The following is a 25,796-nucleotide window of genomic DNA, read 5'->3' as shown; positions in this document are numbered from 1 at the left end:
GGCTCCTCTTCCCTCCTCATGTGGACAGGGGGTCTAGTCCCTCCCCAGGGCACCCAAGAGGCCAAGGAAGCACACCCCCAAGCTGATCTCCAGGGCTGGTTGCTACGGAATTTCCATGCTTGGCATACTTGATGCTTAAAACCCTGGTTCCCAAGGGACCAAGCACCACAGCAACCACACCAGGAAACTGGGCCAGCCTGAGGGACTGGAGTAGAGAGAGGAGGGGATAAGGCACAGGCTGTTTATTGGACAGATCCCTGACAGCTGTCTGTCTGAGGTCTGAGGCACTGGTACACAATAAGAGTTCCATGCAGGGTCCCCAAGGTCTGAGACAGAGACCCTGATGTTATCATTCAGGAGATCTCAGACAGACCCTAAATACCCATTCTCACACCAGATACCAGAAATGAAGAGCATTTTCAGTCCCTGTGGATGTTAAAACATTCACATTCAGAGCCACAGCCATGTTTTGGAAGCACAGGGACCAGATGATGAGATTGGTCAGTGCAAATGCCCTGGGACATATTGGTCAGAGGCACATATATGTGCTTGCATACAACACACTCTCTCTCTTTGTCTCTTTCTCTCTTCCTCTCCTCTCCCTTTCTCTTTCTCTCTCTCTCACACACACAAATACACACACTCATGCGTGCACACACATACTTTTGTCTTCCACCACTACAACCAAATTTCTGTTCTGAGATCCTGGTTCCTACTGTGGAATCTCAGAGGTAGAATTTTAGCTGGGACTAGTGGCACATACCTATAACCATGGCACTCAGGAAGTTGAGGTAGAAAGATCTTGAGCTCAAGGCCAGCCTTGCTATAGCAAACCTATAGCTACAAAATAAAACTCTGTCTCCCAGAAAGGAATAAAGGAAATGGGTTCTTTGGGCAGTGATTAGGCCATGAGCATAATTATTGTATGTAGGCGCCCCAGAGCTGGTAGTTACTGCCAGGACAGGCACGGAAGATTCCAAGCACCTCCGTGCCCCAAGACTTGCCCATGAGGCTGAAAGCTGGTAGACAACTGTGGTTCTAGAGTGAGAACACAATACTCTGCCCAGTGAGCCCACTGGCAGAATGGGAGTAGCTCTGAGGGTCATTCCCTGGCCTCCTGAGATGCAGAAACTGCCTCTTCTTACAGGACTAATGGCATCTGATGCTTCCCTCTCCTAGCTGGGGTAGACACTGAGGATTTGTGCAAGAAGGAGGGCAGAGAGAGGCTTACCCTCAGAAGGCTCCCTTCCTCTAGGACAGGGCTGCAGATACTCTGGAGCTTTGGGCAAATGAGTCACTTTAGGACCCCCATACAGCCACGTGTGAACACACCATTAAATCAGAAACCCAAGACAGTTGGCTGGTTCCCTGTCTGTCACTGACTGGGGTCCAACGTCAAGACTTTTTAGTACAGAGCATTTCTCTTTGGCTCTCTGCTTCCCTCATGTGGCTATTTCAAGAATCGCAACGGCAGCTAGAGGGCGCCCAAGGCCAAGAAAGCAGCCCTTTTCAGAGCAGCAAAAACCCTTTCCTTGTAGGCAGCTGGCACCTGCACCTCCTTGGCTCTTACCCCAAAGTCCTCCCAAAGACCCAGCCCCACCTTGGAAACTGAAAGCAGAGCAGACCTCTCCCCACACACAGTATGAGTTACATCCTGAGTATGAGGGAGGCCTCTAGGCTGGCAGACTCTCCCCCCTTACCTCCTTTCCCTCTGTTCCCCACCCAGTCCTTGCCAGCAGGCAGGAAGGAAGTTGCTCATAGTGGGGAGGGTGGGGCACTTCCAGCTCACACTGAACAACTTAGGATTGAGCTAAAAGGAGTCAAAGCCTTTGGCTCCCGCCACCGGCCATCCTCCCTAGCCCCTAGAGCCACTCCACATCCACCATGGACCTAGGGTCTTCTTTTCCCAACATAGGCACCCCAAGATCAGAGCAATCACTCAGATTCACACAGACCTCTGGTCTGCACTAAAGGGTAAGATTGGAGTCTAGGAAGGTGCAGAATGTGCAAGAGGTACCAAGGAGCTATCTCTTCCAGGAAGGGACCCCTGTCCACCCACAGAAGCCTGCCACCCTGTCAACCAGAACCAGATGATTGAGATCTGGCTGAACCCTCCCACTAGCTGCAATACTGCCGACCATCAGTCAAGCCCCATCCAGTTTGATACTTTACAATTTAAATCTGTAATTTCCTTTCAATGGAGATGCACCTCTGAAAGTTTCAAAACATTCCAAATATAACTTTTAAAAAAGCAGTTATTAAATAAATACACTAGAGTTGCCCATATAAGCAACCAGTCACTGAGGTATAGAGCATTAGTGAAGTGCAACCAGGCTGTAGACAAATAGCAGAAGCAGATCCTCTGACTCCTGGGACATGGCAGAGGCCCCGTCCTGGGAATGGAAAAATTGGTAGCTGGCAGAGGGGGTCACTGGCCTTTGATTTGATTTGAATTTTTTTGGTTTTGGGACAGTCTCATGAGTACCTCTAGCTGTTCTGGAACTTTCCATGTAGACCAGGCTGGCCTTGAACTCACAGAAATCAGAAATATACCTGCCTACCTAGTGCTGTAATTAAGGGCATGCACCACCACACCTACCACTGCACTCAACCTTGGTTTGGTTGTTAATTGACAAGCAAAACTATACATATACATGCAAGATACTGCTATGTGATGCTGCAATGTATATACCCTGTGCCATGTTGAGCATGCCTGTAATCCCACTTGGAAAGTAGAAGCAGGAAGTCCAGAAGTTCAAGGCCCTTGGCTACATAGCAAGTTTGAAACCAGCCTGTGCTTCTCAAACATTTGTCATCATTTATGGGGAAAAATCCTTTTTTCTTGAGTTGTTGACATGTGGGGTATATTGTCATTATCATTCTTTATAGGTAAAGAAAACTGTATCCTGGCCAACCTTCCCCTGTCTCTCTTGCCTGTGGCCACTGCACTAACCTCACCAAAAGTGCCTCTATGGAGAAATCAGGACAGACTGGAAGTGTCTCCTTGCCTACTGGGAGAGGTTCTGCCTGACGTTTTTTAGTACATATTTTTTCCTTTTCTCTAGCCTGGTGTGTTCTGCCCCATATGTCTACCTGCTTCCCTTGTGGCTGAAAAATGCTCCTCTTGAACCTGTCCTTCTCCCAGCCATGATACCTTAGCCACGCCCACTCTGAGAGCTTCTCCCCTTGCCTCCAAAACACAGCTCTGAGTGCCTGGTGGCTACACACATTGCAGCCTATATAATTTAGGAAGCACCTACTCTGTAAGGGGGCAGTCCAAGCCCATCAGGGGAGCCCAAGGAGCAGAGGGTACTCTAAGAGTAGGCTGCTTAGAACCCACATCCCAAGGGCTGGAAAGATGGCCCAGTGGTTAAAAGAGCTTGCTGCTCTTTCAGGGAACCCAGGATCAGTTCTTGGCACCCACAGAGTGGCGCACAACCAGGTCTAGGTGATTCAATGCTCTCATGCATACATACACATGCAGGCAAACGTTCTTACACATGAAAAATCAATAAAATAAAACCCACAACCCCAAAGTAAGAGTTGTTCCCAGAGCCTACCTAGGTCAGGGTAACTAAAAGCCCCCAGAGAGGTGCTAGAGAAGGCAGGAGCCCCTTGGGGCTGCATAGTGGTCTCTAGGAAGCAGACTTGGGGCATTGGAAGTTTAAGAGACTTATTGGGGTGATGTCTCAGAGAGACCAGAAAAAGAAGCAACAGAGGACAAGGAAAGAATCTAGAACAAGATGTGAGTGTGACACATGGGAATAGTAAAGTCACCGCAGCTGAGAAGGGCCTCAGACAGTGAGTTCTGAGGATCTCCGCCTGCCCGTCAGGGAATCCTGGCATCAATAAGCCAGGTGGCTAGTTGGGCAGGAATGAATCCATATACCTTCCCAGGAATACCTGGACATCTGGAGCTTCTGGGAAAACGCAGAACTTTGGACTGAACACCAGGCAGATCCCACATGCAATACATCCAGAAGATGTCAGCCACCTTCTTGCTGCAGATGGTACCTGATCTCCACAAGGCAGATGGGATGACATCTCCAAGTCCAAGGCTGGCCCAGGGGGAGTTGGGAAGATTTTCTCTGGTCTGGGAGGAAAAGCAAGGATGAGGGATAGTATAAACAGAGGCCTGGAGTGTTTGAGAAAGCCTATTTTTTAAGAATAGGTGTGAGCAGTTAACTAGAGAGATGGCATAGGCCAGCATGTTAGTGTAGCCTTGGCCCTAGCTTTAGTTGAAGGTTTCAAGTGAAGATAAAGTATGAGGCAGACCCTGAGAAGAACCTAGCATTGGTGGAAACATGGGATGGGGACACCAGGGGTCAGAAGTCCTGTATCAGGGGTTATGGCCAGTAGTAGGGGCAAGAAGCCCCAAAGGTGTTAGTGTGTGATGGTGGCTATAACCTGGACACTGAGGCCAGTTGCAGCTTCCTTAATACATGCTCAGAAAGAGGGGTCCTTGGTTGTCAAGGAGTCAAAGTCAAAGCTAGACATGGGAGCCAGGTGGATCAGGACCATGTGACATCTGCTGAAATGAAATGTGCAGGAGTAGGGGCTTGATCCCATCTCTTGCCCCTCTCCAACGATGCAAGTCAGTAGGGACAGGCAGGGACCTCAAGGCCAGAGGCCTGAAAGAAAGCCGGGATGAGCAGGGACTGCCTGCTGACCCTCTGCTCCCACCCTACCAGTCACCCAGGGAAGCCGGAGCAGTAACACCCAGGCACAGGCCTCTCCCTATTTGTGAGGCCCCTTCACCCCAGATTGGTGGACCCCAGAGATCAGCACAGCCCATTCCTTCCTGCTGATCCTGCCAGTCCCCCACCCCCACCCAGACCCACCCCAATCTTATCCTCCACTGCTTTCAAGAGTCCAGCCAACACAAATCCCCATGTTTGTTTGTCTGCCTGTCTGCCTTTTCCAGTCCCTGCCTCTCCCTGTCTCTAAGCTTCTGTTTTGTTTCTTTCTCATAGTTTCTTTTTTGGCCTCTGAAGTCTCAAATTCACAAGGCTCCAACTCCTATGCACCCAAATATCTAGCTCCTAGTTTTCTGTCAGCGCTCAGATGTCAAAGAACTACAAACTCCAGCATGCATTTCTGCCTAAGGTGCCCAAAAGGTGCTGATACATGTTTTCCCTGCATTCTGGGAATTGTAGTTTACCTAGCCCACACTCAGTGACCCCCCCACACACACACACACAATTTTTCCCTGTGGCCCATCTGCCTCAGCCCTGATGGTTAGGTCTCTCCACTAACCTGCTGCCCCAGGGAAACATGCGTCACTTGATGACAAGATTGGGGGTGGAGTCCCTGGATGTCAGCTTCCTGCCCTTTTGTGTCCCCCATTTGAGTCATGGGGTGTGGGGGTTTCAGGAAATTGAAATGGGAGGGGGAAAGATACCCTAATGCCAGCCACAAGGAAAAGAAACGTCACTGCATCCTTGCTGAAACTGTGTCCCCAAGCCCCCAAAGGACAATGGGCTAGAAAGGGTAAAGAACAAGAAGGCCAGGATAAACCTGGAGATCCCTGATACTGACCCAGTGCTTGAAGTCCTCTCCTGTGTCCTAACACCACCAAAGCATCTTTCCCACCCTCTAATAACTCCAGCCCACCATTTCCCTAAGACCAGCTCCTACACTCAATTCCCAGCTTCCTACACTCACTCGGTCCCAGGCCTTTCTAATGGACACCTGGGTTCCCACTTATCAGTTCTAGCCCTCAAGGCGGAACCCAGGCGTCCGGCCCCCCACCCTCTGGGCCAGCGGGCATGAAGCCGAGGTTTTAGAGCCTCCCCGCCAGCCTTGTTCCTGTCCCATTGTGTGTGGGACAGGGGCGGGGCGAGGGCCAGCATCTGAGAGCCCCCTCCCACCACCCCCTCCCTGCTTCCTAAGGAAAAGGCCAGAACTCTGCTGAACGGCCAGCAGAGTCAAGGTGCAGCTGGCATGGGCAACTTGAAGAGTGTGGGCCAGGAGCCTGGACCTCCCTGTGGCCTAGGGCTTGGGCTGGACCTAGGGCTATGCAGCAAGCAGGGCCCAGCCCCTCCAGCACCAGAGCCTAGCCAGGCACCAGCATCCCCAACCCCAGCCCAACCAGCACCAAACCACAGGTGAGAGCCATATGGCTATGAGCAGGTAAGGTCTGTGAGTAAAGGGGTTGTATGGAGGATGGAAGCCTAGGGCTGGGAGGAGCCAGAAGGACCAGGCTACCTGAGCAAAAAGCTGCTAGTGTGAACAGGACAGGATGAGGCGGCATGACACAGCCAGCAGGTAGTAGGTACAAGTGAGAAATAAGGGGCCCTGCTACAGAACTGAGCCAGAGTTTAAAAGGGCTCCTCTGTCAAAAGCTGTTTGATCTCAAACAAGTTACTTAGCCTCTCTGAGCCTCTGTGTGAATAAAATGTGGGCTTGGCAGTACTTACTAGTCCATAGAAAGCCTTCAACAAACAGTAGTGATGGCCCCTTAACTGGAGAAGACAGGAGCAGGGGAGGGGCCTTCTAAGAGTGAAGTTTCACAGACCTGAGCTCCAAACACTTGGAGTCTGTCCTCACAGCCCTTCACCACAAACAATCCTGTAGCCCTAGCCTTCAAAGGATCTCCTGGGCCTGAGATCCTTGATGAGAAGAAAGACCAAAAACACTCAGTGGGGTGCCAGGCCAAGCAGCTCCGGCCAAGCCTGGGGGTCTGGTGCTGTAGCTCAGGGACACCAGGGCCCCAAGTCCCTCCCTTCCTCCTGCGCAGGCAGGCCGTCCTGGGAGGAAGTGATAAGGCTTCTGAGGCTTCCCTTCACACGATGGCTGCTGTCAAGAGGGTGTGAGAGGGAGCAAAATCAGAGCATAGACTCCTGTGGGGGCTTCGCTCCACTCAAGCCCCTCAAGCAGGGCCTGCGCCTAGTCCAACAGTTGCCAAAATACTATAATCCTTAAAATAGGAATGGAGGGTTAGGAGCCGCATGGTGGAGGATGGCTATAATCACAGCAGCTGGGAAGTGGAAACAGGAGGATCAGAAACCCTAGGCCATCCTCAGCTATGTAGTTTGAGGCCAGTCAAACCTGTCTCAACAACCCCACCACCACACACACACACACACACACGCCTGCGTGTGCACGTACAAGAAGTTATGTCACTCGTGGACATAACTAGACATCTATGAGCATGACACAGGCACGTGCTCCGCTGAGGACCTCACGTGGCATCTCAGGTAGGAAGGGCATCCCATGGTGAGCACCTAAACCAAGCAAGCAGGACAAAGAATTATTTATTTATTTGTTTATGACAAGGGCACCCCACTGGAATTCAGTGGTCAATCTGTCGGTGCAGGAGTCTGTACCTCTATACTCGCCTCCCAAATCACTAACTTCTCAACACTGATTCACTGGGATCCAGACTTCCAACTCATAAAGCTAGGAAATACATTCATACTAAAACAAGTTCAGGTGTAGAGACGACAAAATAGGCACTACGCATGGAGTGAGGACCAGTCTGGGCCAGCACTGCAGGCCTCCAGATTGGCCAGGGGTGGCTAAGCACTGGGAACCAGATAGTGGCTCAGAGGACAGCTTCCTTTTGTGTACTCTCAGGGTAGAGAGTTCATTTATCTAAGCTTCGCTGCCTTTGTAAGAAGGGGCACAGAGGCACTACCCACCTCCCAAGGCTATTGTGAGAGCTAACAAAATATTAGGAAGCAGTTGGTGGGCAACAATCCTGTGGGGTTATTGATACTGTATAATGCTCCACTGGGAGGCCTAAAAGACATAAGCTTCTCTCCCATGACTCTATGCATCCCTGGTTCCCAACAGCCCCCCACTGACCCGACCTCCAGAGGGACCCAAGTTTCCTCGAGTAAAGAACTGGGAAGTGGGCAGCATCACCTATGACACCCTCAGTGCCCAGGCTCAGCAGGTAAGGACAGGCCCTACTCATGTTTCTAGGGCTGGGATAGGAGTTGGTGGAGGCCTGGTCCCGGGTGGGGACCCAGATGAGGAAGATCCACTTTGTACAGACTTGGACTTGTCTATAAGTAGTAAAAACTGGAAAGGACTAGAAGTGTCAAAGGACATTGCAAGGGTTTCAGCAACCCTTTGACCCTGAGCCCCAAGTGCTTCCCTAAGCCAATCTGGCCTTGCCCTATTCCAGTCTTAGCTCTAATCCACGCTTTCCCAAACTTCCCTTCCTCTGCTCGGCATCTACCTCAGCCCTTGCCAAGCACAGCTCGTCCCGCACTCTGACCTGATCCTGGCCTTTGTGTTCTCTGTTCCTCTGGCTCAGGATGGGCCCTGTACTCCAAGACGATGCTTGGGATCACTGGTATTTCCAAGGAAGTTACAGAGCAGGCCTACCCAGAGCCCTTCACCCACTGAGCAGCTACTGGGTCAGGCCCGGGACTTCATCAATCAGTACTACAATTCCATCAAAAGGTGGGTTTCTCCTGCATTGGAGCACCCCACCACTGAGCTGAGAAACCACCGGATCCCCACTCACAGCTGAGTCCCCATCTCTTCCACTCCCCTGACACCAACGCTTGTGCCCCACCCCCACCCCCAGGAGTGGCTCCCAGGCTCATGAACAGCGACTGCAGGAGGTGGAAGCTCAGGTGGCAGCTGCAGGCACCTACCAGCTCCGGGAGAGTGAGCTAGTATTTGGGGCCAAGCAGGCCTGGCGCAACGCTCCCCGCTGTGTGGGCCGGATCCAGTGGGGAAAGCTCCAGGTATAACCAGCTGGCAATGGCCCGGAATGGGTACCAGGGGACTGAATGGAGAGGAGAGATGCAGGAAGCTCCTGAGGTTTCCCTGAGGGGTGGCTGCCAGGCAGTAGAAGGATCCCTGACCATTGCCTCTTGAGACAAAAGCTAAGGGGACCAGCTCCTGCCTTTATATTACTGGATAGTCCTCAGCCTACTGAGTAACCCATGGTGCTCAAGCCCCACGGGCCGTGGCCAAAGCAAAGCAAAGCATTGAGGATCACTGAGTCATGAGCACAGCTGTTAGAGAGGAATAAGAATGTTTCTGGAAAGCTAACTTGCTTCTCCTGGAGGCCTTCACCTCGTACCCACCTCCCCTGAGGTCCCCTGTAGCACCATTTCCACACCCTCCTTCACACCAGTACACACCACAGAACCAGCCGAGGTTACTGGAACAGCCTCAGCACTAAGAGAAGCCAGGGACCTACAGGGGAACTAAATCCATGACCTTGGCCTCCTAAGCTGTAAGTGGCTGCTAAAGAATGTGGAAGAAAGCCACATGCTCAGTGATGCCAAAGGCATCTCCAATAAAATAAGAACAACCTGTCTATGACTTGCCCAACCCTTTAAGTGGTTCAAAGGGTTCAACTTTGAACCCATCAGGCTTCCATAAGGCTCCAGTCCCAGCAGGGACTCCCTTACACCACTGGTCAACTACTGCCACCCTCTATCCTGTTACAAGTTTCCTCCTCCCTCAGGCAGGGTAGGTGCTCCCAGCCTTCTCCTAGTATCAGGATGCCATTGATAGGGTCACTAGAACCATCTAATACAGCCACCTCTTCCCATTACTGCTGACTTAAGGGATCTGGATGGTTACCTTCCTTGGCATGAGCACTCTGGCCAATGAGCAACCAATACCCCTCCCTACGTGGGTTCCCTATCAATTAGGAACTTTCCCCAGGCACCCACTCAGCAGTGAGCAGGTGCCCCTCTGTGCTGATTTTCAAGTCTGTCCTGAGGGGAATGGGGAGATGTGCCTTGGGAAAATCAAGCTGTGCTGGGCAGGAGGGGCTGTCAGGCAGAGGAGGGTCAGCAGGGCAGTGGATAGCTCCTCCAGGCCCCACCTCCTTCCCAGCAAGACCCATGCCAGCACTCCTCTGGAGCAGCCACTCAAAACCTCACCTGTTTCCTACATCCTTGGCCAATCCCCTCTGGGCCCAGGTATTTGATGCCCGGGACTGCAGGACCGCACAGGAAATGTTCACCTACATCTGCAACCATATTAAGTATGCAACAAACCGAGGCAATCTTCGGTGAGTGACCCCACCCCAGGCCCAAGCTCACCCTGGGAAGCAGTAAAGGGGCTCTAACCAGCTTCATCCCCATGTCAGTTCAGCCATCACAGTGTTCCCTCAGCGCTGCCCTGGCAGGGGAGACTTCCGGATCTGGAACAGCCAGCTGGTGCGCTATGCAGGCTATAGGCAGCAGGATGGCTCTGTGCGAGGGGACCCTGCCAACGTGGAGATCACAGAGGTGGTGTACTACTTTGCTTTCTATTGCTGTGATAAAACATTGACCAGAAGTAATTTGGAGAGGAAAGGGTTTCTTTCGTCTTACAATTCATAGGTCATACTCCATTACTGAAGGAAGCCAGGGCAGGAACTCAAGATAGGAAACTGGGGGCAGGAACCTGGAAAGGCCATGGAGGAATGCTGTTAACTGGCTTTCTCGGCTACTTCTATATATACCTCAGGCCTAGTTACCAAGGGATAGCCCTGGCAACAGTGGGTTGGGCCCCCTACATCAATTAGCAATCAACAAAAGCCCCACATAGACATGGCCACAGGCCCATCTGGTGATAGAGGCAATTCCTCAGTTGAAGTTTCCTCTTCCCAGGCATGTCAAGTTGACAACCAAGAGTAGCCATCACAAGTGGGCACCAAGGCTTGCAAGGATAGGGAAGTCATGGAATAGCATGGGAATGCAGAGAAGAAGTCAGTGAGCAGGAAGAAGGGACCTTCCTTGGGCTGTAAGATGGGAAGCCAGGCATGGTGGTGAATACCTATAATTCTTGACTTGAGAGGTTGAAGCAAGAGGGTCAGGAGTTCAAGGCACAGAAGAACGGGGTCCTCCAGTGGGTATAGAGACCCGGCTACTGAGGTGTCCCTGAGGTAAAAAATGGGGAATGGTTAGTGGTAAGGGTCCTCTTGAACTCGCCTCTGCCTGCTTTCCACAGCTCTGTATCCAACATGGCTGGGCCCCAGGAAATGGCCGTTTTGATGTGCTACCTCTGCTACTCCAGGCCCCTGATGAGCCCCCAGAACTCTTCACTCTGCCTCCAGAGCTGGTCCTCGAGGTGCCTCTGGAGCACCCCACGTGAGCATGAAGGGGCTACCCAGAGTCCTTTGAGGAGGGACTGTGAGGGGCACCCGGCAACTCTACCCAAAGGCTAATTTGAACCCAATACCCATAGGCTAGAGTGGTTTGCTGCCCTTGGCCTGCGTTGGTATGCCCTCCCAGCTGTGTCCAACATGCTGCTGGAAATTGGGGGCCTGGAGTTCCCTGCTGCCCCTTTCAGCGGCTGGTACATGAGCTCAGAGATTGGCATGAGGGACCTGTGTGACCCTCACCGCTACAATATTCTTGAGGTGAGGGGATGCTGAGTAAAAGGGACATGAAGCTGTATGCCACCCCCACCCCTACCCTGATGAGTGCTGGCCATGGGGAAATATGAGCTGAGTCAGGTCCAAGGATGTGCATGAGCTCTGAAGCCAGAAAAGCTGGGATGGGAAGAAAGAACACTGTAAGTGAGGGAGTGTGTGTGTGTGCGTGTGTGTATGTGTGTGCGTGTATGTGCGTGCATGTGTGTGCGTGTGTGCATGTGTGTGCGCGTGCGTGCATGTGTGTGCGCGTGCACCTGGGCGTGTCTGGTGTATGTGTTTCCAGGCTGGCCCTGATCTCATGGTACTCCTCCTACCTCAGCAACCTGAGAGCGGGACGCATAGACTTGACCACCGTGCATGGCTCAAAGGGGACCTTGTCTCAGATAAGGTTTATGCCCATTTCATAGATAAGAAATGAAGGGCCAGGACTGAGAAGAAACTTGCTTTCTCTGCTCCATAGTACCTTTGTGGGCAAACCCCTGACTCAGTCCACTGTCCCTCTCACCCCCTCTTCCTATCCATGCCTGCTGTTCAACTTGTCCCAGGATGTGGCTGTGTGCATGGATCTAGACACCAGGACAACCTCGTCACTGTGGAAAGACAAGGCAGCTGTGGAAATTAACGTGGCTGTACTGCACAGCTACCAGGTACACAGGCCCAGCAGTGAGGTTAGGGGGACACAGCAACTGAGCAGGGTGGAGATGTGCTATCGCCCGTATATCATGGAGCACATTGTGCCTGCAGCATTGAACACACAGGCACCTGCCCGAGTACTACAGTGTGTCACCCAAGTGCCTGCTAGGAACCTTGCTTGGTAACTTGTCTCAGGGCACACTGTGGGACCCATTGGCATCTAGAATCTCTAATACTAGGATAGAAATCATGCTAGGTATATGAATGTCATAATACAGTGGAGGGGGTAAGGAAACCAACGCCTGGTGAATACCTCTGTGGAGTTTGAAAGGGTTAAGAAAGGACCTGAGGGTGTGGCACAGGGGTAGAGTGTGAGGCCCAGGTCTGTCTCTGTCCCCAGTACTGGTGGCAAGACACAGGACACTGGAAATCAGAGCTGTTCTCACTGCTTATACTCGGAGCATGACTATGCAATCTGCAGGAGATTCATGGGGACATTTGTAAAATGTCATTTGCAGTGACCCGAGGCACAGAATAGGCTGGGTTGACAGTGGTAGAGAAAGAAAAGGCGGAATCTTTAGGGCATTTCTGAGTCCAGCCTCTTCCTACCCCTACCTCAGCTGGCCAAAGTGACCATTGTGGACCACCATGCTGCCACAGCCTCCTTCATGAAGCACTTGGAGAATGAGCAGAAGGCCAGGGGAGGCTGCCCTGCTGATTGGGCCTGGATCGTGCCCCCCATCTCAGGCAGCCTCACTCCTGTCTTCCATCAAGAAATGGTCAACTATTTCCTGTCCCCTGCCTTCCGCTACCAGGTACTCAACCTGACTGGCTCCTGCCCACCTAGCACAGCTCTCGGCAGCCCACAAGAACTGCTAACTTTTGTCTTCTATGACCCTCCCCTCCCCACCCAATCACTTGTCTGCAGCCTGACCCCTGGAAGGGAAGTGGAGCAAAGGGCACTGGTATCACCAGGAAGAAGACCTTTAAGGAAGTGGCCAAGTGAGTACCCTGGGGCTACATCCCTTCCCCATACTTTAGGGGAACACGCCCAATAGTGGGAACCTCACACTGCTGTGAGGAGGTCTGGACCCCTACCTGGGAGGTCTGACCTCTATGCACATAGGATGCCCTCACCCCACCCTTGCCTACAGTGCAGTGAAGATCTCTGCCTCACTCATGGGCACTGTGATGGCGAAGCGTGTGAAGGCGACTATTCTGTATGGTTCTGAGACTGGCCGGGCCCAGAGCTATGCACAGCAGCTGGGGAGACTCTTCCGGAAGGCGTTTGATCCCCGGGTAGGACTGAGGCCTGAGAGGTAGGGGATGGAAGGAGGAAAGAGTCTCTCTACCTCTTCAGAGGTGCCTAGAAGACAAGAGGGTTAAAAGTAAGGGTTCATGTCAAGTACAGCATGGTGATGCATCCCTGCAACCCTAGCACTTGGGAAGTACAGTCAAGAGGATGAAGGGTTCAAGGTCATCCTTGACTACATAGTAAGCTCAAGGCTAACCTGGGCTACATGAGACCTTGTCTCAAAAAATAAAAGTCTGGCTTCACAAAGAAAGCTAAAATCTACAAGGATTCAGGATTCAATTAGGCCTTGTTTTCCCAAGGCCAACTAAGTGAGGACAGGGGCAACAAAAAGACAAGTCCCAAGTCCATCTTCTCCTCACCACAGGTCCTGTGCATGGATGAGTATGACGTGGTGTCCCTTGAGCATGAGGCGCTGGTGTTGGTGGTGACCAGCACATTTGGGAATGGGGATCCCCCGGAGAATGGAGAGGTAAGGCTTTCAGGATGGAGAAAATGAGAAAAGGCTTAAAACAGGAACAGTCACACAGGCAGGCGCGCGCGCGCACACACGCGCACACACACCCCCCCCCCCACACACACACACACACACCAGAATGGAAAATGAATACGCTGAAGTAGCCCCACTTCCTGGTGGGAATGTGAACTGGCTGCTGGAACCTTGACTCCTGTCCCCAGCCATCTATCATCAGTGCAACTCTTTCATATGGGAAGGCACTTCCTGGCTGACTGCAGTGTCTCCAGGTCTTGACAAATGAGAAAAACAGGATCCCCTGCTCACTTCAGTATTCCAACTTTCCCTTTCCTTTTTCTGAAAAGAAGCATGCACATTCTCTGGGTGCCAGCAAAGATTAAATAGCTTTGTTTGCTCAATTTGTCTTAAACAAAATCTGAGGTCATCAGATGCCTTATGGATAACCATTAGCTTCCCGTAGTGTGCTCTGTACTCTAGGTTTGATGCATTTCTACCTGATCATCTGCTCCAGTTTCAGATGTCAGATCCCTTGGGAGTGCTGTGTTCCTCCTCTAGAATCCAAAGTTAAATTCCCCACAGCAAAGCTTGGATTCTCACAAAAGCCCTTTCCTTAATTGTGATGTTTGTCTGTTTAAAACAAACGAAACACCATGAGTCAGGTGTGGTATCATACTTAATCATAGCACAGGCAGCAAGATCCAGAGTTCCAGGTTATCTACAGCTAAAGTGAATTTAACGTTAGTCTGAGCTACAGGAGACCCAAAACAGGAATGTCTTTAATCCCAGTACTAGGGAGGCAGAGGCAGGTAGAGCTCAGGCTAGCCTTATCTACATAATGAGGCCCTGTCTCAACAACAATAAACAAACAAACAAATAAAAACTGAACCAGGTGAAATGAGATGGATGGCTCAGCAGGTAAAGGCACTGGCTGCCATGCCTGAGGCCCTGAGTCTCATCCTTAAGACCCAAATAATAAGACAAAACCAACTCCTGCAAATTGTCCTCTGATCTCTATATGCATCCCATTGCATGCATGTCATACACACAGGCTAAAATAAAAGCAATAAAAATTTTAAAACAAACAAACAAACCCAAACACCTGTCTCAGCATCTACTCAGCATCTGGAGGGACCACCCTGTGTATTATGACATGCAGAATGTATCACACAATGAGACAGTGGGAACACTCCAGAGAAGGCCACTTTTGTAGCAGGGCTTCTCAATACAGCCCATCCATCCATTAATCCACGAGTGGATGAAACCTCTCATGAAGGCAGAGCCCTTTCAACTCTGACCTCTCCACAAGTCTGACCTCCAAATCTCATTAACACAAGACTGGAGGGATAAACACCAAGCCATGAGTGGCATCATGATTTATCAAAAAGTGGTGTGTGTGACCCACAATCCTATTAAGACACAGCTTTCATCAGCTTAGAAAGCCTCAGTGGTTTCTCCAAGTTAGTCTCCTGTCGCGATAGACAGATGGGTTTCAGAAGTACAAGTGTTAAGTCACTCTGTCTGTTTTGGAGGTTTGTCCCTGTCCACAGATCAGTACTTTCTTCCCCTGCTGAGTGGTGTTCCCTGTGTGAACAGTCCTGGCTTATTTATCCATTCTTCTGTTGATAGACACTTGGATAGCTTCCAGCTTGGGGTTATTATGAATAAAACTGTTAAGAACATTCTTGTAGCAGGCTTTTGTGGGCTTGTGTTTTTGTTTCTCTTGGATAAATACCCAGGAGTGGAATTATTGGGTCATAGGGAAGATGTAAGTTTAACATTTTTATTTTGTTTTGTTGGGTTTTTTTTTTTTTTTCTGTCAAGTGGCCAGATTGAGCACCACACTTTTGAGATGTGAGCATTTCAATTTCACCCCCAAATTTTTTAAAGGAAGAAATGCAGGAACATGTCTCACAGAAAACAGAGTATATACACCAAAGATATGAACAAGAATATTTATAGCAGCATTTGCTCATAACACCAACCCTGGAAACATTCAAGTGTCAATCAAAAATAGATTGGATAAACAGTGATAACCTTACATGCGATACAGCAGTGTGAACAAATACAACGTAAAATACAGATGAAAAATTAAACAGGCAGTAAATACACATGGTAGAATCCTTTGTCTGAAGTTCAAAACCAGGCAAGTCTAACCCAGAGGTTTGTTCGATCAGGAGAATAGTATGAGGCACAAAGGTGACTGCAGGGTACTGGCAATATTCCATAAGGGATGCTGATCAAATACGTGTCCTGTTTGCAAAAACCTACATGGCTGTATGTAACTCTAAGTCATTCACAAACTGAGTTCAAGGCTGGGGATGTAGGACAATTGGTAGGGACTTGACTAGCATATTCAAGGCCATGGGTTTGAACCCTGGCACCGCCATTCATCAGGTATGGTGGCACATATGTAATATCAGCACTCAGGAGTTGGAGGCAGGAGGATTAGAAGTTCAAAGTCATCTATAGCTATAGTGCAAATTAGAATCTAACCTGGGATACATGAGATCCTGTATCAAAAATAAAAAAAAAAGAAAGAGGGAGGGAGGGAGGGAGGGAGGGGAAGGAAGGAAGGAAGGAAGGAAGGAAGAAAGAAAACTGAAGTTCAAGTTTCATGTGCTGACTACAGTAACCCCACAGAAATATCACCCAGCTGATCTATAGTTAGTATTTAGAAGCTGTGTTTTGTGTAATTTCTAACTTGTTCCCATGGTGGCACCAAAATGTGAAACAGCTTTCTGAGGTGGCCCACTTAAATAATCCCCCTGGAGACAGGACACTGCATCAGGCCCTAAAGCTCTGTCCATTCCCAAACTGGCTAAAGTCCTGCGGGCTACTCATGACCACTTGTGAACAAGAATGAGCTGCCTTCTCTCTGCCACTCAAGTAGGACTTGACCACCCCACCAAAAATTGACTATTAGTGTGTACATGTGTGCGTACATTGTCACATCATGTGGAGGTCAGAGGACCTTTATGGAGTTGGTTCTCTCCTTCCACTTTTAGGTAGAAGGAGAGAGCAGCAAGCATCTTAACCTGGTGAGCCTTGAAGTAGGGTCTCACTATGTAGACCAGACTGGTACCAAACTAATACAGATCTACCTGCTGGAATTAGAAGCATGCACCACTACACCTGGCATGTCCATTCAGTTTTTAAAGCCCTTCATTCAGCCACCCCACCTCTAAAGACCACCTGACTGAGCCATACAAAGATGCATGGTGTGTGAGGATGTTGGAGAACTGTTCATAGACTACCCAATGTCCTTCAGTCATAGGGAAACGTGGGAATAGGATGTAGCCACCATAAAGAAGAGGTCAAGGGGCTGGAGAGATGTCTAAGCCACTGAGAGCACCAACTGCTCTTCCAGGGGTTTGATTACTAGAACCCACATGATGGCTCCCATCCATCTGTAACTCCAGTTCCAGGGGATTTGACACCCTCTTCTTGCCTCCATGGATACCAGGCATGCACATGGTGGACAAACATACATGCAGGCAAAACACTTATATGCATAAAACAGAATAAATCTCAGAAAAGATAATGAGGCCAAGCTTAAGGTATTGGCTTAGAAGGATGTCCATAATAGGTTACTGATAAAAAACAAGCAAGAATTACATAGTTTCATAAAAAAAAAAAAACTATATGCACCCATATAAGTACCAATGTATACTATAAGTCCCCAATGCAGTGTGTGTTTCAAATGTGACTTTTTACTTTATGACAATGGGAAAGCAATATGAGTTCATTAGAAAGTATTTCATTGGGTACTGGTGGTGGCGCACACCTTTAATCCTGGCATTTGGGAGGCAGAGCAGAGGGATCTCTGAGAGTTTGAGAAGACCCTGGTCTACAAAGATAGTTCCAAGACAGTCAGGACTGCATAGAGAAACCCTGTCATGAAAAAAGGAAGGAAGGAAGGGAGAGGGGGAGGGAGAGAGGGAGGGAGGGAGGGAATCCTGAACTTGGGTCTTTGCCCAGAAAAGAGACTTGGAATGGGATACTATGTTTGGGTTGCTGGGCAGATCCCAGTTAGCCAATCAATTGCAGGGGAAACAACAACACTCTAGTGTGATTTCTTGATGAGTTTAGATGTGAGAGAGAGGGGTGAAGGGCATGCTGCATGCTTACAGTGGATGTGTTGGGATGTAACCCTACTGTGAGCCAAAGTATGCATATTTAATGACATAGGGCTAAGAAGTGTCCACCTATCAGTAGCACACACACACATACACACAGAGAAACACACACAGAGACACACAGAGAGACACACAGACACACACGCACTCACAGGGAAAATAAGGTTAAGCTTTTTCTTTTACTTTATACACCCCTATAGTGCAGTTTTTTTAAAAGTCAAGCTTTTGACTTTTCAAGACAAGTTACTAATAAAGAATAAGAAGGGCCAGCAGCCTGGTTTTAAGTTCCTATATAGTAATACTAAAACTAACTGTGATGCAAACACTTCCCGTGCAGAGCTTCGCAGCAGCATTGATGGAGATGTCAGGCCCCTACAACAGCTCCCCTCGGCCTGAGCAGCACAAGTGAGTGAAAGTGGGAAAACAGAGTGAGAGACACTGGAGACACTAAAGCACAGGTCTCAGGAGGCTTACCCTGATCTCTCAAGTATTTCCCAACAAGCTGGAGAACAGATAGCATGAGGCCTGGACACCAGTGCAGCCCCAAGGGCCCTCCCTCACTGGGGACCTGATCACTTCCAGGCCTATGACTCCCCTACATTCCTGAAGTATCTTCCAGAAGGAGGAGAGGCACAGCAGAGCCCTCCACCACTACCTCAAGGTTGTGTTTCAACCCTTCTCCCTCCAGGAGTAGGAATCCCCAAACTATTCCCTGGCTGAAACTGAGCTATGTTTCCAGTTCCTTGTGACACCCTGTCTTTATTCTCTCTTGCCAGGAGTTACAAAATCCGGTTCAACAGCGTCTCCTGCTCAGATCCACTGGTATCCTCTTGGCGGCGCAAGAGAAAGGAGTCTAGTAACACCGACAGCGCAGGGGCCTTGGGCACCCTCAGGTTGGGGGTCCTCACTAAAGAGGGTGAATGGGAAAGAGAAGCCACCTGGGTAGACGTGGGCTGGCACCCGGCTTCACTCGGCTTCAACAACAGTTCCCTGTACCACAGGTTCTGTGTGTTTGGGCTGGGCTCCCGAGCATACCCCCACTTCTGTGCCTTTGCTCGGGCAGTGGACACAAGGCTGGAGGAGCTGGGTGGGGAACGGCTATTGCAGCTGGGCCAAGGTGATGAGCTCTGCGGCCAGGAGGAGGCTTTCCGAGGCTGGGCCCAAGCAGCCTTCCAGGTGAGCTCCCCGGTGCCCTGTATTAGACCCTGGTCAGCCCTGTGTCTGACTCAGACTGACCTGAAATGCTTTCTCCAGGCTCTTGTAGTTGAAACCTGTTCACAGACTTCATAACCTGGTTCTCAGGCCCTGCCTTGTTCCTTTCCAACTTCGCCTTCATTTTTCCACTCCATAGCCAGCCCTTCTGGGATCAGCCCACATAGTGGACAATAGTCTTACCAATAGTGATGCCACACCAAGCTAGAAACACAGCAAAAACAAATGGGCAGGGCCTACAGAAGGGCTCCTCAGACAGCCAGAAGCTGGGCCCAAGAGTGGGTACACAAAGGAATACGTTCAGGGTACCAGGACCCCTACTCAAGGCAGGCAAGATGGACGAAGAAAGACAGGGCAAGAGGCTCAGTCAGAGGTCAGGGCTGAAGCTGAGGCCAGTAGGAACTCTAGGGAGTTGGAGACCAACCCTGGTGCCTGGCCTGGAGGGCTGGTTCTGGACACAGAAGCACCCCAGGGATTTCCTCAGAGCATCTTTCTCACACTGATACTTCTCACTCAGTGAGGGAGCCCCCACATCTGTCCATCCATTTGGGACTCAGTTTTAGCTAGTCTGAACCCAAAGCAAAAAAAAAAAAAAGAGGGCCTTCTTTGGAGGTGGGGGAACCAGAGGGTTTGTTTGGAAGGTCAAGATTGAGAAACAGAAATAGAAAATAAGAGCCAGAGAATATAGATAGGCAAACAAAGATGATGAAAGTTTCTAAGCAGAGTGAGCCCACACATGAAGTTTTATAATTGTGATGAAGCAGACAAATGAAAGCATCCTCAGAGGAACAGAAAGACGGGCTCACTGGGATGGTAACAGTGGGGATTGGAAGGAAGGGAGAGGACCAGAGGAGGAAGGAAGAGATATAAGGCTGTACACACTAGAAAAGAAACAGTAACAGCCTAGAGAGAGGACCCAGACCATCACAGGGAGCGCTGGATCTCAAGGCTGGAACAGCAAGCTGCTAGTCCACCTATCCCTGACCAGAAGCAGACAGCAGGCTCCCTACACCTCCTACAACAAGACAATGCTGGCCGTCTGCTAAGGGCTTTGCTAAAGAGGCAAAGTGCTTACCCAGCATGCACTAAGCCCTAGGTTCAACCCTTGGCACTACAAAACCAAGTGTGTCAGCACACTCCTGTAAGCCCAGCACTTGAGAAGTGAAGGCAAGAGGATCAGAAGTTCAAGGCCACCTTTTTTACATAGCAAGTTAGAAGGCAGCCTAGCCTACAAAAGATCCTGCCTCATCAGGTGGTGGTGGTGCATGCCTTTAATCCCAGCACTCAGGAGGCAGAGGTATGCTGATCTCTGTGAGTTTGAGGTCAACCTGGTCTACACAGGAAGTTCCAGGATAAGTTCCAAAGCCACAGAGAAACCCTGTCTCAAAAAAGAAAAGAAAACTGCCTCTAAAAATGGAAATATGTTATTTACCCTTTTCTGGAACCTAATGAGGGGTCAAATGAGAAACTGGGACACAGGAGAGGTTAGGTACCGAGAGAATCCAAACTCAGATCTGAGTTCATAGCTGCCTTCATGGAGCTACTATATTATGACTAACAGTGTGCTCCCAGGGGCATGCGACCAGTCCTCCTCAGACGAGCAGGTGTGACAAGTCAGCATGACAGTGGCCAAACGAGCTAAAAAATAAGGTGCCTCGGCGGCGGCTGCCCTGACTGAAATGAAAGGAGAATGCTAGACAGCTTTCAGGCCCAGCCCTACCTCCCCCACTGAGGCTCCCCGGTGGCAAGCAGCCTTAGGTCCTCACCTACTGGTCCCTCAGGCTGCCTGTGAGACCTTCTGTGTGGGAGAAGATGCCAAGGCTGCTGCCCGAGACATCTTCAGCCCCAAACGCAGCTGGAAGCGCCAGAGGTACCGGCTGAGTACCCAGGCTGAGAGCCTGCAGTTACTACCAGGTACAACCCTAACCTCAACCTGACCTTGAGAGTGGGGGTTCCTAGGATTCTCGCTCACAGGCCAGGGCCCACTCACCTGTTCAGGCTCCTTGGCCCTCTTGCTCCCTAGGGCTGACCCACGTGCACAGGCGGAAGATGTTCCAGGCTACAGTACTCTCTGTGGAAAACCTACAGAGCAGCAAATCCACGTGAGGGATTCAGCTCACCCCACTCTCCTCTCTATCGCTCCCCACCCTGACCTACCTACCACTCCTCCCACACCCTTCTTTCCTCCTTGCTCTTCTCTGACCTCAATAACTGTCTCCTTCATACTCCTAGCCGAGCCACAATCCTGGTGCGTCTGGACACTGGTGGCCAAGAGGGACTGCAGTACCAGCCAGGGGACCACATAGGTGTGTGTCCACCCAACCGACCTGGCCTAGTGGAGGCACTGCTAAGCAGAGTGGAGGACCCTCCGCCGTCCACAGACCCTGTGGCCGTGGAGCAACTGGAGAAGGGCAGCCCTGGTAAGATTGTGGGCTGGGGTGCACAGTAAGGGCCTGCTGCATCCCCTGGCACAGGGTACCACGGTGCTTAGCATTCACAGGGTTGCCACCCAGCTTCATACCTAGGTACTACCTGGACCTAGCTGCCACTCCAGCCAGGGGGGCCTTGTTGCATGTGTTCCTTTCCCAGAGCCCACCACGAACCCTAAATGCCTCCTCCCACAACCACCACCTCCCCACAATCTAAATTCTCTGTGGCTAACCTATCTACTTCCAAAACAGTGCCTGGAAATAAGATAACATGATGGGGTTAGGGACAGGGGAGATCACACCAACCCAGTTCAGCCAGGGTCTTCCCAAACATACCAGGGCTGCACAGGCAAGCACGTGCCACCATTCAAGGGCAAGTTTTCCAATAAGACACAGTAAAAGTCCCCCAAAAGTGAACAAAGTGAACTTCAGCTCAGGCCACTCAGCCTCAGTAGTCCCCTCCCTCAGAGCTCCCTGTGAATCATCCCCAGGTGGACCCCCCCCTGGCTGGGTGAGGGACCCACGGCTGCCCCCATGTACACTGCGCCAGGCCCTCACCTTCTTCCTGGACATCACTTCCCCGCCAAGCCCTCGCCTCCTTCGACTGCTCAGCACCCTGGCAGAAGAGTCCAGTGAACAGCAGGAGCTAGAGGCCCTCAGCCAGGTGAGGCCATGCTGTGGGGAACAGGGGCTAGACTAGAGGATGATATCCCTGGTCCATACCAGGTCCTCCGGACTTGCTTCTCCTGGTCAATATGCACTGGTGCTTTAAGGCCTGTCTCCAGGCTGACCAATTCATCTCTGGTGCTCTGGGTCTTCAAGTGGGGTGTGTTGGCCTGAACTGAGCATGGGTGAATGCTAAGAAGGCTCAGCTGGATAAAAGTCACTCTGGGAAAGACTGTGGGGCCCTCAACTCAGCATACCTGTCCCCAGGACCCCCGGCACTATGAAGAGTGGAAGTGGTTCCGCTGCCCCACACTGCTGGAGGTTCTGGAACAGTTCCCATCAGTACCACTGCCTGCCGCTCTGATCCTCACTCAGCTGCCCCTGCTCCAGCCCCGGTACTACTCTGTCAGCTCAGCACCCAGCACCCACCCCGGAGAGATCCATCTCACCGTAGCTGTGCTGGCATACAGAACCCAGGGTGAGGCTGGGATCTGGAAGAGCCTGGTCTTGGCAAGACTAAGACAGACCTCTGAATGGCCTCTCCTAATCCTTAGATGGACTGGGACCTCTGCACTATGGCGTGTGTTCCACATGGCTGAGCCAACTCAAGGCAGGAGACCTGGTGCCCTGCTTCATCAGGGGGTAAGTGATGCCCCTGGGGTAGGGAAGGGCAACTGAAGGAGATCATTTGTGTCCAGGCAGGGATGAGAAAGTGCTACATTCATGACAGGAACCAGGGAGGAATATGGGGGAGAGGGCTGTCACACAGGATTAGCTGGCAATTAGGTGCTCGGAAGCATAGAGGGCCTATTAAAACATCACTTCACAACCATGGCTGAGCTTTGGGCCTCAATAACTTGGTGCAGAGTCCTGCCCCAGAAACATCAACTATCAGAAACAACATGGATTAGCCAGGGGCCCTGCTGCTTTGTGAAACTATAGCCCCTGCATGCCTCCTTGTATCCTTGGCTACAGCCTATGTTAAAAGTCTAGACTTCCCCGTTCTAGACTTCCCCGTGCAGTGGTGAAGCATGGCTTTAGTCCCAGCACTCCAGAGGCAGAGGCAGACAGGTCTCTGTGAGTTTGAGACCAGCCTGGTCTACAAGAGCTAGTTCCAGGGCAGTCTCCAAAGCCACAGAAACTCTGTCTTGAAAAAACAAAGTCTAGACTTCAAGCCAGGCAGTGGCCCATGGCTTTAATCCCAGCAGAGGCAGAGGCAGGAGAATCTTTGTGAGTTCCGAGGCCAGCCTGATCTACAGAGGGAGTTCTGGGCCAGTCAGCGCTACACTGAGAGACCGTATCTCAAAAAAAAAAAAAAAAAAAAAAAAACTAGATTTCTGTCAGGCACAGTGGTACTACACACCTTTAATCCCAGCACTTGGAAGGAAGAGGCAAGCAGATTTCTGTGGGTTTGAAGCCAACCTTGTCTACAAAGCAAGCTCCAGACAAGCCAGAACTGTATAGTTAGATCCTGCCTAAAAGAAAGGAAAAAGAAAAAAAAAAAAAAAAAAAAAAAAAAAAAACCTTAATTTGACATTGGGCCTTAGGCTTTCCTGTCAATACAGTCAAAAGTTAGTTGGTGTGTATAAGGTCATGGATGAAGAAAAGAGGGCTTAATGGATTCTCTCTGGTTAGGGCTCCCTCCTTTCGGCTGCCTCCTGATCCCAACTTGCCCTGCATCCTTGTGGGTCCAGGGACTGGCATTGCACCCTTCCGGGGATTCTGGCAGGAGCGATTGCATGACATTGAGATCAAAGGTAAGGCTGAGGCACCTGGAAGTCAGAAGGGAGCCAAGGAAGAAAGGAGTGAGCCTGGAGGAAATGAACATGAGAAACTAGGACCCAAAGGTGAAGAGACACATTTAAGGGACAGGGGAGGGGAGGAAAAGGCTGGGTCCTGTTTATTTGCCTTCCTGGTAGCCCCTCTGCATATGATAGGTTTTGAAGTGCACTGAGGGTAAAGAATGGAGGGATAGGGTAGGAATTCAGAAGGCAGACAGCTCCAAGTAGATTTGGAACCATGCCAGAGCTCATCTAAGGCGATCCAAACTAAAAACTGATGAGGTGCTCAGTTCAGGCACAGAGATATCAATAAAAGAAGGTTGTGTAAAGGACAGGCTCCAAAGCTACACAGAGAAACCCTATCTCAAAAAAACAAAAAAGGTTGTGTGGGAAACGATGGTTGGAAGGTGCTGGGCCTGGAGTGAGGAAGGGGACCTGGACTGTCACACAAGGTCATGGCACAGACCATAGAGCAGGGTCTAGTGGCATTCTACCTGAATGCCTGTTTCCTTCTATAAATCAGAGGTGTACCAGGGTCTGGGTGGAAGCACCCTGGAAGCTGAACAGCCAAGATAAATGGTTGCTCCGACCCAAAAGCCTGGCTGGCACCCTAGGCAAGAGTGGCCCAGAGGTGGTGTTGCCAGGATTGCTCCAGAGGAAGGATACCTCCCAAACTGTCTTGTTGCTCACAGGGCTGCAGCCCGCCCCCATGACTTTGGTATTTGGCTGTCGATGCTCCCAACTCGACCATCTCTACCGGGACGAGGTACTGGATGCCCAGAAACGCGGGGTGTTCGGACACATTCTCACTGCCTTTTCCAGGGATCCTGGCAGTCCTAAGGTACCAGGGGGCAGGTTGTAGAGATGGTATGACTAGGTTTAGTGATCCCCAAGCCACCTCCACCCCCAGTCCCAACGCCCCTTCGGATATGCCCCAGCCTGGACTCACAGCAAGGTCTGCCACTCGCCCCGCCCCCAGACCTACGTCCAGGACCTCCTGAGGACAGAGTTAGCCGCGGAGATTCACCGCGTGTTGTGCCTCGAGCAAGGACACATGTTTGTCTGCGGCGATGTCACTATGGCAACCAGCGTCCTGCAGACGGTGCAACGAATTCTGGCGACAGAGGGCGACATGGAGCTGGATGAAGCCGGTGACGTCATCGGCGTGCTGCGGGTGCGAAGGGGCGGGCCCGGGCATGTCTGCGTCGGCATCTCCTCTTAGGGTTCTGGTCCGCTGAGCTTTTTTCTTCTCCTCAGGATCAGCAACGCTACCACGAGGACATTTTCGGGCTCACGTTGCGCACCCAGGAGGTGACAAGCCGCATACGCACCCAGAGCTTTTCCTTGCAGGAGCGACAGCTGCGGGGTGCGGTGCCCTGGTCCTTCGACCCACCTGGCCCAGAAACCCCGGGTTCTTGACAATCTTCTTCCCCTTCCAGTTCTCGGAGAGAGATTGTCTCACTCCGTTCATTCCGCTGGCTGACTAGTATTGTCTGCCACCCTCTCTTGAGAATGCCTACAGCATCAGTCTCCAGACTGCGGATTTAAGAGCTCTCTTGACTCCCCAGTTCACCTGGCAGGGAGGGGTTCCGTCTAAATCTTGAAGGTTCCTCTGGCTGTGGTGGTATTAAGGACATCCTGGTGCCCTCTTGGTATGCTTTTGATGGGCTGTAGACTCCCTTTATCCCTCTCTGGAGTATCTTACCTTTAAAGTCTAAGTCATTCCGGTATTTATTGCAGATTTATCATAAAAGATCATGCCAGATATCATGAGATGCCCAACCCAAATCTTGTGGATTACGGTGATTGAA

General features: G+C 50.8%; 1 protein-coding gene across 1 annotated transcript; it reads left to right on the top strand.

Annotated features, from left to right (window-relative positions):
• Window positions 1-5,911: 5,911 nt before the first annotated feature.
• Window positions 5,912-25,785, top strand: Nos3 (nitric oxide synthase 3). Its single transcript, XM_051203041.1, has 26 exons — window positions 5,912-6,107; window positions 7,798-7,900; window positions 8,267-8,415; window positions 8,543-8,705; window positions 9,900-9,991; window positions 10,070-10,211; window positions 10,915-11,054; window positions 11,152-11,326; window positions 11,887-11,988; window positions 12,595-12,789; window positions 12,903-12,976; window positions 13,129-13,273; window positions 13,654-13,758; window positions 18,235-18,302; window positions 18,674-18,790; window positions 18,899-19,073; window positions 20,891-21,023; window positions 21,133-21,211; window positions 21,342-21,529; window positions 22,030-22,202; window positions 22,472-22,682; window positions 22,759-22,846; window positions 23,840-23,961; window positions 24,678-24,826; window positions 24,965-25,159; window positions 25,243-25,785. Exons 1-26 carry the CDS (start codon window positions 5,944-5,946, stop codon window positions 25,402-25,404), a joined length of 3,609 nt encoding a protein of 1,202 aa, XP_051058998.1. The 5' UTR covers window positions 5,912-5,943; the 3' UTR covers window positions 25,405-25,785.
• Window positions 25,786-25,796: the final 11 nt, after the last annotated feature.

Source organism: Phodopus roborovskii, unplaced genomic scaffold, assembly GCF_943737965.1.
Source record: "Phodopus roborovskii unplaced genomic scaffold, PHOROB, whole genome shotgun sequence".
NCBI lineage: Eukaryota > Metazoa > Chordata > Mammalia > Rodentia > Cricetidae > Phodopus > Phodopus roborovskii.
Note: the sequence above shows the minus strand (reverse complement) of the source record. Positions and strands in the feature narration are given on the sequence as shown.